The 12,393-nt window shown below is 42.9% G+C and overlaps 1 protein-coding gene across 3 annotated transcripts in view; it reads left to right on the top strand.

Annotated features, from left to right (window-relative positions):
* Positions 1-12,393, top strand: part of LOC112988024 (protein unc-13 homolog B) — a 218,157-nt gene that overhangs the window by 195,709 nt on the left and 10,055 nt on the right. For all 3 annotated transcript variants that reach the window (XM_064502595.1, XM_064502594.1, XM_064502596.1), the window contains 2 exons: positions 7,615-7,671; positions 12,148-12,228. In XM_064502595.1, coding sequence (XP_064358665.1) covers positions 7,615-7,671; positions 12,148-12,228 — 138 coding nt within the window. The remainder of the gene's footprint in view (positions 1-7,614; positions 7,672-12,147; positions 12,229-12,393) is intronic.

Raw genomic sequence — 12,393 nt, 5'->3', positions numbered from 1 at the left:
CTGGCAGTTAGTGTTGGCTTCATGGTGTTAGATCAACACCTGTAAACTCTTTTGCCTAATTATTGTCATATTATTAGTCTCATGTCTCTCTTTTGCCTAATTATTGTCATCTTATTAGTCACATGTCTCTCTGTATAGGTGTGGTTAATTTGGGATTGCTTTTTAATGACCCTGAGGTTTTAACATGGGTTAGGGCTATTATGGCTTCTGCATCTCCGGTGTTGGGGAGTTAGAAGCATGTCCAGATAGTTTGCCTTCAAAGGCAGCCTTCTATATAATTGTTCAGCTTCATGGACATGCTCAATGAATGTGTGTCATGAGGTGTTTTGACATTTTAATAATGGCAAATTAACCTCTTTCCTAATTTTGAGAAACCACAGAAGCTGATAAAATGTAAGTCACGTATGTCCAGCTGCTCTGGGGGATGACACACAGTTTTGGTAGGTAGTGTGAAGTCTGGGCTATAACCTTATTATCTGGAGATGTTCCAGAACTTCTTTTCATGCCTGCGCTGGAGTGGACTAGTGGCTAATTTATGCTGATGTATTTTATCCTAGTAGTAGTAGGTAGAACAAAAGCGGTTTTCGCTATTCAGCAGCTGCCTACATATATTGAGTGGATTTCTTGGGTTGTAGTGTATAGAAAAGCAATGTAAGCTTGAAACTTCCACTAGATATTCCTTGCTTTGAGAGAGGGAAGGTCTTTGTCTCTGGCCTTGATGATGACAACTTTAAGTAGAGCTGCTGAGACCCAGTGTGCTGTCATACCTACTAATGAGCATGACGCACAGATTTGCAAGGTGCTGCTTGCTCTGAGCTCGGATTTGGAGTGATCATTTCTGTTTTCCTTTGAATTTATAAAGGAGAAAAAAGCCCTAATTTTAAGAGGTTGGAATTTATATCCCTTTGCCGAACTTCTATTAGAAAAAAAATCTTTGGGGAGAAATGCTATAAAATTACCATGCAAGAGCAGCGTTATCATGTCCCCTTAAGAATGGAAGCAGTGAAATTAAAGGCCTTGGAGAGAACCAAGGAGAAGCTGCTTGGGCTTTATACTTGCCGATTTTGAATTTTAAAGGCAGAGTAGGAGGGTGCTTCAGTGGTTATACCATGAGGAAGGCAATAATTGTGTTCAGACAGTTCTCCCAGCCTGCAGGATGTTGTTATAAGCCGCTCTGGTTTTGGGAGTTTTTTGTTTTGGTTTTGTTTTTTCAAGTAGTTTCATGTTGCCATTGCTTCAGTTTCAGATTGAGCGACTATCTTTGTGTAGTGATGCACACCCTCAGTTTTCTAAGACAATGTGAATTGATCATAGCTGGATTTTTAGCTATCTGATCAATTGTATCATAGTGAGAAGGCTGAACTAATCTGACCTGGAAAAAGAGTAGCTGTTTCAGAAAGGCTTCAGAAAGTTGTGGACAAAGCAATGAATGAAATGGCCCCTTCTGCAGTCCCTGAGCAGGGACCTGTGGTGAGGCTAGATGGGCTACAAGGATGAAACCCTGCTTGCAAGGTGCAAGTCAGTTATTCCCTGGGACATGGTGCTGTATTCTGTTACCACCAGATCTTCATCACCCTGGCAGTGAAGGCTGGCAGGGCTGCAGCTCTGGGCTGGCAGTGTAGACAAAAGCTGGACTTTCTCTTTGCTGTTCTGCTTCTCCACCATGCACCTCTATGTATTTTACTTCCTCATAAAGGACAGAACATCATACTCAAAAGCAGCCCCAGGCACCGTAACTCACTTTCTTCCCTGCCCCCAGCAAGAGAAGGCCCTAGCTATACCCTCTGCATGTTTGAAAGATACTGGATGGGGTTTTCCCTCCTAAAACTCCTCTGCAGCTCTTAAGAAGTAGGAGTCTCTTTTAAGTTTGGAATTATTTTTCTCCCTTTCCTGTAAAATTATTAGAGGTGTAAAAGCATTTTTAACGGTGGTTATGGAAAGCATAAGCAGCCAGAAGGTTCCCTACTGGGAACACAGAAGAGCGTTTAACTTGGCATGACCTTGTCACTGCACAGTGCTTTAACGCCTGTTATTCTCCGGACTGATTTATTCCACTTGAATTAGCTCAGCCTGTATTACACAGGGAAGAAAATCTGATCTCTCCCCTTTCGTTCTCTGCTGCTTCTGGAGGGTTTTATGTAGGGGGGGAATTCAGATGAGAGATCATGGGCAGCTACTGCCCATGGACACTATAATGGGAAAGGGGCAGTTTTATAGCCTCACGCTCCGAGGACCTGAGCTGCCGATGGCCTAATAACTCTCTCAAATGACTGGCTTCTACCTCTCTAAGCTCTGACTGCTCATGGATTGTGAGATTAATAGCAACATGATCCCCAGTAATTCACAGAGCAGTTCACACCTCACTAGTTTTAAGTAAAGATCAACATTTAATTAATAGTCTGTGTCTTGGATTAGTGGATATGCAAATATAGCTCTCTGGGAATTCTTATTTTGGGGCTCAGTGCACAACGCTTGGGTATATTAGCAGGACTAGATATACTTTTCCTTCTCTCTCTTCCTGCTTAGTGCAAAACCCCAGCCTTTCTTCAGTGGCTGGTCAGGTCAGCAAAGAGTTGCTTAATTCACACACAGATGATTCCTCTGAAGCCTTTGCTTTATTTATTTGCATGGTACACAACAGCCCATTTACATGAGGCTTCATTTGTGCTTGCCCCTGCTCTGCTTTTCTCTACTCTTGGCAGACTTTTCTCCACTAAATGAGAACATAGTCCAGGTTAGAAACAAAATTTTCTTCAAGATGCAGATAGATTTTTACATGTGATTTCTTGGCCAGTTGTTCTTCAGCATCTTCTGCGAGTTATTCTGTGGTGTAAGAGCGTGTTGCTTGAGAGGTTTTCTGAAACCTTTCTTAACTTGTGGGTAGCTTAAATGCATCCTCTCTCCTGTGACAGCTAAAAGCAAAAAAGTTCAAGGCTGCCCTGTGGTGGGGATAGGGAGCTGTCCTAACCTTGAATAAAATGCTCTGCTTTTGACTGCGTGAGTCCTGCTAGAAGGTCTGTGAACTGCACGTGTGCCCAGATCTCTGTACAAAGAGAAAATTCTTTTCCCTTTTTTATTCCTATTTTAAAATTTATCTTCTCAGTGTTTAATACACCCCAACGTCTCAAAAAGTCTGATTTTAAAGGGTGGTAGCTAATGTTCCCTGGATAAAGCTTTTAACATGAGCTTAAATGTTGCTGATAAATGATCAGCTCTCATGATGTTGAATCTGGGAGGAAAAAAGGAACCAGGAAAGGAATGTACAGTACCAGTTAAAACTTCCTTGCATTAGTATGACTTAAGAACTCCAAGTAATAGTAAGTTTTCCAAAAAGACTGGAATTCAAAAGACTTGCAGTAGGCTTTTGTTTCTTAACTTTGTGTACTCATTGCTAGGACAATTGAGCTATGAGGGCTTGAGCCCCTTGGAATAAAAATCGGCACAGTTCTATTGTCTTCTAGCAATTAGACTTGTGTTAGCTGATGAGCCTTCTCTGAGTGCTTTTCCTGGGGAAAAATCCAGTCAAAGCTTTAATAGTGAATTCAAAATCTGTGCTGCAGACTATAGATGTTTCAGAATATTCCTGCTTCCAAAAAGTTCACAAAGGTAAATGAATTTCTTGAAAAGAATTAGGAAAACCAGCACTGTTTCAGGTTTGTCCCTTTTCCATCTAAGTTTGTCACAGAGCTAGGTAGAAACATTTCCTGCTAAGGTCTTAATTTCCCCCCATCTTTCATCTTTTACATTTTAATCAATTCTATTCTGAGCATTTTTTTTTCCCTCGAGAACTATCTGATATCCAGCTATAGTTGGTTTCATTCCCACGTGGTGCATATAGAATAAATCCTGCCTGTAGAGCTTTGTCGTATGTTTTCCATGAATAAATAACTTCCTGAGAATGTATAGCAACTTGTAAACAAAGAATGCCATTTGGCAGAGAAAGGAGCTATCCAGATTTTCATTAGGCCTTACCAGCATTGATGACAAACTCTGTATAACAGTGCAATAACTTCTGCTTGCAGGCATGTTTGCAGAGATTGGCACTGATTGATGAGGCTTTTCTTAGCGGGCAAGAAGAGCTGAAGAGCAGTTATCTGAGCAACTTTGTTCCATGAAGCGTATCAAGTCACTGGGAATTGCTCGGTGTTACAGACCTGCCCTGCTAAAAAGCCTGTGGCAGGAAGACTACATGCCTTGGCTAGTTAATGTTGCTGTTCAAATGTGTATCAAAAAAATCCCAATGAAGGCTGAAAATACTGAAGAAAGAGACATTAATATTAGTATATTTTGAAGCTGCTCACTTAACATTTTTATAACTTTTTATAAATAACCCAACATTTTTATAACTTTATAATTTTGAAAAAACTTTTTTTTCCTGCTTGGTCAACAGGCATGAAAACCTTGAGTTTTAAAACCCATAAATCAAACAAGGCCCATGATCAATCATAGAGAACGGCAGGTGCATCTAACGGCATTCACTGCTTGGTACCAGACCACTGGGTGCTGCCATGTCCCTCCAGCCATGTCCCATGTGGTGGATTACATAATGTGGCCCACAGTGAAATCTCTCTTTGCTGCTCCTGTTGTGCAATCATGCCCCACCTTGTTTGCTGGAAATACGGAGAATTTTTGTATTCTTTCAGTTTAGAGAATTATAGCATTTTATCACTGCTGGGCCTGCCCATGAGAATTGGAGCTCCCAGTCTCATTTCAAAAGCCTTCCTTTGTCTATGCCTTGCCTTTGCCTACATTTATCGAGAGCCTCTGTTCACCTATGGAGTCAGTAATGATCATGATCTGTATTGATTTCTTTTCAACAAGCATAAAAGGCTGAGGAACAGTGAGGGCTAAGTGGTGATTATGGATAGAGCAAATCAGGAAGTTGTCCACAGTTTCAGGTCACAGTGTTTCAGCTTGAGCAATTTCAGAAACTGGCAAAATTAAGGCAAAAGTATCTAATCAAAGAATGCAGGCCTGGACTGCTGTTGAAATGCTCAGGAGGGTGTCTAGCCCCGTCTTTCTAGTGTTACTGCTGTATGCTCTTTGCTTGTGCTTTTCTTCTGTAAAAGGGCACCTGCTACTTTTAGTGACAGGTATAAAGATGCTTTTTTGCTCAGGGGGAATGGATCAGTGGAGCTGATGATGTTAGTTTAACCCTAGACAAAAATGAATGGTTTTAACAACAATTTCTGCAGTAGAACCTAATTCCCAGGGTCTCCTCTACAAATACATACACGGGGTAGTTCCTGCCCCACAGAGCACTGACTTCAAAAGCAACAAATGAACAAATATTGAAGAAGTAAATGAAACAAACTGACTGCCACAGGTAGGAGCAAAGGACAGTATAATCATTTTGGTGTTACATCATGCTTTGTTACTGTTTGAGGGAGCATGTTCATGGCAGTTGTGGTTAAGTGGGAGGGTGAAGGACTTTGAGATAAGGAAGGGTAGTAGATGAGAGACAGGAGGACTGTGGAAAGGAGAAACTATGCTTTGGATTTACTAGAGACCTTTGTGGAAATATGGCCTTTATGGAACCAGGGGTCCCAAAAGATGATCAGCTTTACCTTCTCCCAAGCGTTTTCCTGAGGAAAATGGGCCATACTAGAAAGTGCCACCCGCCAGCATGTCTGTCTGTTTCTGAAAACTGATTTGTCTGGCCTTCCCCAGGCCCTTCTCAACTGGTAGCTGTGATGGCATTTCCATATGCTTTTAACACTAGCCCCTAACAATTGATTACAGGTCATGAAAGCTGAAAGTCATCTTCAAGAGGACAGCTCTCCTGACCTACCTATGGCTTTCCTAAAGAGGAAAAAAATGGTGGTGATACTTAATTGGAGAAGAGTGGTTGCCTGGAGCTGTATGTCTTAGTCCTGTAGTCCAAATCTGACCAGCCTGAGAGGACTGGAGCGGAGAGCAGAAGTTTCATAATGTGATAGATGCACTATTCACAGGCAGAATTACAGCAGGCTGTGATTTTATTCTGAGTGGAATAACGGGCACTTGTGACAGTTTAAAGAAAAAGACAAGAACAGATGAATGGCAAGAATAGAGTGAAGTGGAAAAAATAAATTCTAGCATACCCTGTAAAGCATCTGTGGGAGGAGAGGCTGGAGAACTGTATTCATTGCTTTTATCTTTCTAATTTAATTTTGGACTTAAATCCCCAGGCAAAAGGAGTATTATACAACAGAGGAATGCTGTGGTGGGGGAAAAGGAAAAATATCTTTACGTTATCACCATTGCAGGGAGAGTATGTAAAAATCCATTCTACTAGAGCGCAAGCTGCTTGAAGCAACACTTCCTGCCACTGGGATTTATCCTGCCCTCTCCCTCCCATTGGTCATACAGCATCAGTAAGGCTCAGGGTGGGAAGAAGAGCCACTGTCAAGGTTTCTGAGATATAAAGAAATTGCAGTAATGTCCACTGGACTTAGTTTGCCAATCTGTTGCCTGAGAACTGCTCAGATCCAGTTTTGCTTCTGACCCAAGGTGTGCTTACACCCACCCCATTCACTGTGCTGTACTTCTGTAGAAATATTGTCATCAGCTGGGTGATTTCTGCTTTGACCAGTCTTACAGAGTCACTGTGTTCATGTGTATCTAGACTTGGCTTAAAATCCAGAGGACCACTTGGAGGTGAAACCAATATGCTATCTTCACGCCTGGCCTTTGCAACCCACTTGAAGGGGCATCCTGTTTAAATGGTGGCCTCTGTAAGCAAGAGCAAGCCAGTTAGCAGAATATTGTGATCTAAAGTAGGTCTGGATGTGGAATACACAGAAATTCCCGACAGGCTGACCATGAGCCAGCAATGTGCCCTTGTGGTCAAGAAGGCCAAAGGTATCCTGGGCTGCATTAGGAAGAGCATTGCCAGCAGGTCAAGGGAGGTGATCCTCCCGCCTACTCAGCCCTGGGGAGGCCACATGTGGAGTGCTGTGTCCAGTTCTGGGCTCCCCGGTACAAGAGAGACATGGAGCTACTGGGGCGAGTCCAGCAGAGGGCTGCTAAGAGGATTGAGGGACTGGAGCATCTGCCCTATGAGGAAAGGCTGAGAGAGCTGGGCCTGTTCAGCCTGGAGAAGAGAAGACTGAGGGGGGATCTTATCAATATGCATAAGTATCTGAAGGGAGGGTGTAGAGAGGATGGGGCCAGACTCTTTTCAGTGGTGGCAAACAATAGGATGAGAGGCAGCTGGCACAAACTGAAACATAGGCAGTTTCGTCCGAACATGAGAAAAAACTTCTTTAATGAGCAGTGGAACAGGTTGCCCAGAGAGATTGTGGAGTCTCCATCCTTGGAGGTATTTAAAGCCGTTTGGACACAGTCCTGTGCAACACGCTCTAGGTGACCATGTCTGAGCAAGGGGGTTGGATGAGATGATCTGCAGAGGTCCCTTCCAACCTCAACCATTCTGTGATTCTGTGAAATGCCAGGTTTTTTGCTAGGTAATGAGTTGGCAAGAAGTCAAGTTGTTTTGACTGACCTTGGGGGTTATTATGTAAAGTTGTTATTATCTGTGAACCGACTTGATGTGCTCAAAGGAAAAAGATGCAAAGCTTGTATATAATCTTTTCTTTTTTCCCTTTCTTCTTTTGTAACTTGCAATCGTAGGGTACGCAGTTGATTTTCAGTGCTGCTAAGGAACTGGGACACTTGTCAAAGTTGAAGGTATTGTTGTTGTGCATGGCTTATGTTAACATCCTTGTGTAAGCGTGAAAGTGTAATAGTGCATAACATGTCTTGTGCTTCCAGTGGTTTGTGGTTGTGTGTAATTATAGAGAATGTGTGCTTTGAAATGCTGCTAACATTAATATTGTGCTTAAATTAGCTGTTAAATTTTGCTGTGGATTTAGTCAGCTGAGTACTTTATGTATTCAGTAGAAATAGCAATCGGGTTTTTTTATATCACTTTAAAATGAAAAAGTAAAGGTCTCAATATCTGGCCAATGCCTTTGCATCCGCTTGTGTAAAAGGGAGCCCCTTGTGCCATCCTTTTGTAGAAGTCATTACTAATGCTCCCGATAATGAGATATCAGTAGAATAGTCTATTTTGCTAGCTATTGATGAGGGAATTAGATGCACTGTTACAAAAATAACTGTTGCTTCTGGAGAGGAGCCTGTGTCTGTAAATTCCTACTGCGTGGGCTCTCTTTACAGGCAAGCTGGCATTTAGTATGAAGGCTGTATTGATGTGTTTTGACAGTGCGTGACGTGACAGTGCATGACATGAGCATTACTAAGTGCACGCCACCTCATCGTAAGCCAATGAAGCTCTAATTCACTGGTCGCGACAGGAATGGTATGAAAATAGTGATGCCTTACAACGTTCAAATTGCACTACATTGTGGTTCGAATTGCACTACAAAATACATTTTTTGCAAGAGGTTTAATTCGGAAGAGTCACAAGGCACAAATGATGCTGGAAGGAAGACCAATGTGAATGTGAATGCTGTCTAGGAGGATGGCCAGGGAATTTTTCTCATGGCAAAAGCCATCCTAAGTGATTGGTGCAATTTCAAAATACATCTGTCCTTTTCCATGACATCTTTTTGTCTTGTGTACTTATTACAGTTGTCTTTATACAGCTATGTGTTTCCCTTGCTTGGCAGACACATTTTACGTATACATGCTTATGAGCCAGCACAGTATGCAATCATATAAAGTAGTACTTATTAGAAATCCAAGTAATAATCTGAATATGCAGGTGCTTTCATTAGATGTACATGCTGTTCTACAGTTATATTTTAAGGCTGTAATATAACAGTTAACACTGACAACATAAACCCTTCAGGTGTGGCTCCCAAGGAGGATAGGTGTCATCTCTGGTCACTTGTACTAGAGGATTGCCCCATGCACTCCGGCAGCCAGGCTGGCCTCTCTGCCGATGTGGTGGCTCCAGAGGAATGTGCCACCTCCACCGTTTCCTGAGTTTACAATGTTCCATGTCACTTCTGCAGAGACTTTTGGGAGAAATGAGGAGAGAGGAGTTTTGTAGCCAGACTGGGAGAGTGAGAGCTGGACCACAGTGCTCAAATGACCCCCTTTTCCTGGCAATATCCTCTTCCCCTTTTAAAAACAGCCGTGAGTACTCAACATTTGGAGGTGGAAAAGTCACCCCTGCTATCTGCATGTGCTTCCGGCATCAAAGGGGGAGAGCTCTGTGAATTTGCTCCATTACTCTTCCCAGGTCACAAGTGTAACAGTTTGTGTACAGATGATTGCAGTTGCCATAAATTCCCTGGATTCTTGGACATAGTGATATTCACTGTTATCTTTTACTTCCTCCATATTTTCCCTTTACTGGAATTTCTGAAAATATATAAGGTGCCTCTTACCAGGAATGAGTTGGAAGCTTTTCCCGTGTCCATTTGCACAGGTCAGATAAAGGCCACCCGTCAGCAACAGCGTATCTTCAGTTCACTTTCCGTGAGGCCTATCTTTGGTAACTCCGGACTGCATTTTTAGAAATGCACATAATCATGCAAATCAGTCAAGCCTTGGTGAGTGCTCAAGGCTTTATTTGCATATCCACATATAAAACTACAGCAGTGCAGGTACATGGGATTTTATATCTAGCAAGTGAGCTGTACACACGTGTGAATGCGCTCTGCCACCTGTATTCTGGAGACTTTTAGTTCAGGCAGATGGTGTGAACCAACACTGCATCCAAACGAGATATTCCAGAAGAGTAAAGGTGTTACAAGAGTGTAAATTGTTTGGGTTTGTGTAAACGTCATGGATTTCTTGCCCTTTTGTACAGGCATATACAAACTATCAGGAAAAGCATGAGTGACTCTAGCATTTTACAGCTAAAAATCTGGAAAAATTATGGCATGCATTTTAAGCCTCTATTTGTCTTAGAACAGGGGGGAAAAGAGCCCTAGTGGGTCAGGTAACTCAGCTGAACAACTGAGGCTGACAGACTTGATGAGCACAGGCTCCTGTCCTGGTGACAAGTCAATTTTGCAATGTATTTTAAAATGCTGGGAAAACCACCCATGAGACTGGCACTTTGGTGCCACATATCTGCCTCCTGTTTATTATCAAACCCTGTCTGCTCGGTTTGCTTAAGCGAAACTGGGCTGTTGCTGCTGCCTGCCCTGCGGAGCCAAGAACTGGAATGAGTAGAGCAGGGAGCAGCCGCCTGTTCTCCCTCATGCTGCTTCGGGAGTAATCAGCTGAGCTCTAACTGCAAAGTTTTTCCGAGAGCACCTCTGTAGCATGCAAGAATGAATATGTGAGACCAGGAAAAGATTTTGACTTCGTCTGCTCGAAGTTGCGTAATTATTTATTTGATGTAAGTATTTGTAGCTTGTTGCTGGCTCACAATCTGGGAAGTGCAGGGTAGCACTTTGTGCACCCCTTTATAGGAACAGTGTGTGGGATGAGCAGAGGGCAGGTACGCAGGGGAATGGCAGTCGTGGGCTCCTTTGGGTGTAGGTGCAAGCATTATCAGTCCAGTCACTTGGCTATTTTTACATAATGTGTTGAAGTAAATGGCACTGGGAAACTCTCTTAGGAAGCAGTGATGTGTTGCTTTGCTGTGATAGCATGGACACAAACAGGCTGGGTGACAGCTCAGTTGGGGGGCGAATGAGCTCTTTTGGTGTTTAGGATAAAAATGCTGACCTGGTTTCTGTTGCAGCTTGGGGGATCTGGCTGGCAGACATAGAAAGTCATTTCAGCAGACATGAAAGTTGCTCTGCCCCGGGGGGCACGGCTACCCTGACTAAATAGTCCTCTCCCATGACTGTGGCCTTGGGCTCTGGCCAATTGTGGTGCTTAATCTCAGACTGTCAGACCAAGAAAGAATGATTTGCCCTCTGTGTACTGAAGTGTGAAGCCACATCATCTTCAATTGAATTACTCCCAGCTCATGCAAAGAGGGAGGAGAGCTATTGCTCCCCTAAGGAAAGCTTGTCACAATAGAAGATACTTTACAGCTTACAGAATAGCGTGCCACCGCAGTGAGCTTCCCAGACCGGGAACAGTTAGAGCGGAGGAAAGGGAAGAGTTATGGCATGTCTATATTATTCAAGAAAGCACCGTGCAAACTTGTCTGAAGTACTGCTGACTCAAGCAGCTTCTTCCCTATATTTTAATGCAGCACTGTGTAAAGATACTAGCTAGATGTCTCGGAGCAGCATGCCGGTTTGCCTAGCACTGCTCTTCGACTGCAGGAAGCCTCATCTCCATCAGGCTGGAGGAGGTGGATCATGATAGATAACAAGTGGAACAACCCCAAATGATGTAGGCTGCAAGACAGCCAGCAGGCCTATCAGTGTGAAACGCACACATGAACTAGCTAAACATGCTTCACTCAAAGATAATTTAGTCGATGAGTCCCCTGGAAAGTGTCCCTTATCAGAGGCTATGTCACATTTACAGCAGGCATAAGTACCTGTGTCTGATTTTCCTGCATCTTCTTCGTAAATGTCTCTGTGCCGAGGCTGCAGCCAGCTGGCCTGACCCTCAAGCAGCTCAGTTAGATTTGTGCAAACCTACTTCCTAAAATGTGCCAGTTTTCCCTAAGACCTAGACTCAGCATCAAAGAGTTCAGTGAAATCACAAAGGATGACGCATCCTTGTGGCCTGGTAGGAGTCTAACAGGGATATGCTCCAACTGCAAGAAAGAGAAACTTCCCAAAGGATACCTGGCTTTTTGGTATTTGGAGGTGGTGAGTCTTAATGGGAACGTCATCTTCTTTTAACAAAGGTATTTTCTAGACCATGTTGTTTGTTTCTTTTATCCCATTATGCTAATGACATGATGAAGTACTGACCTTTGTAGATGGAAGACTTAAATCTGCAAAAGCATCAAACAATTTTGTCCAATTTGTGGCTCACAGAACTCATTGCTTTGGGTGTGATTGTGATTTTAAAATGTTGTTTGTTATCTTTGTTTGGTTCCTCTCTGTATTTTTCTCTTCTTTACCTACAAGAAACAGAGGAATTGTTTGTTTTCCAGTTCAGCTGTAATAAATGATGACTCTGAAAGACTCCACTAAGTGTTCCTTTAACAGCTGAATTAACATTGTGGCCATGTAGACACAGCATGAATCCAGAGAAAGATGTGATGCTGGCAACTCCTTTTCCTTTAGTCTTTAACAGCATACTAATATCATACATAATGGTTGTTTGCAGGATCATATGGTGAGAGAAGAAACTAGGAGTCTCACTCCAAAGCAGTGTGCTGTTTTGGATCTCGCCCTGGATACTATCAAAGTAAGTGGTTCCACTTCTGTCACTGTCCTTCCTTTGCTCCATCCTCAAATACTGTTTGGGACGATGATGCCTGTTCCAGTTCTGGAAGTGTCAGCAATCCGTTGCTGCTGTTGTAGCAGTAAGGCACCAAGTGAGCCGTATTGTAAACCTCAACAGGCTCAAGTG

Source organism: Dromaius novaehollandiae, chromosome Z (assembly GCF_036370855.1).
Source record: "Dromaius novaehollandiae isolate bDroNov1 chromosome Z, bDroNov1.hap1, whole genome shotgun sequence".
NCBI lineage: Eukaryota > Metazoa > Chordata > Aves > Casuariiformes > Dromaiidae > Dromaius > Dromaius novaehollandiae.
Note: the sequence above shows the minus strand (reverse complement) of the source record. Positions and strands in the feature narration are given on the sequence as shown.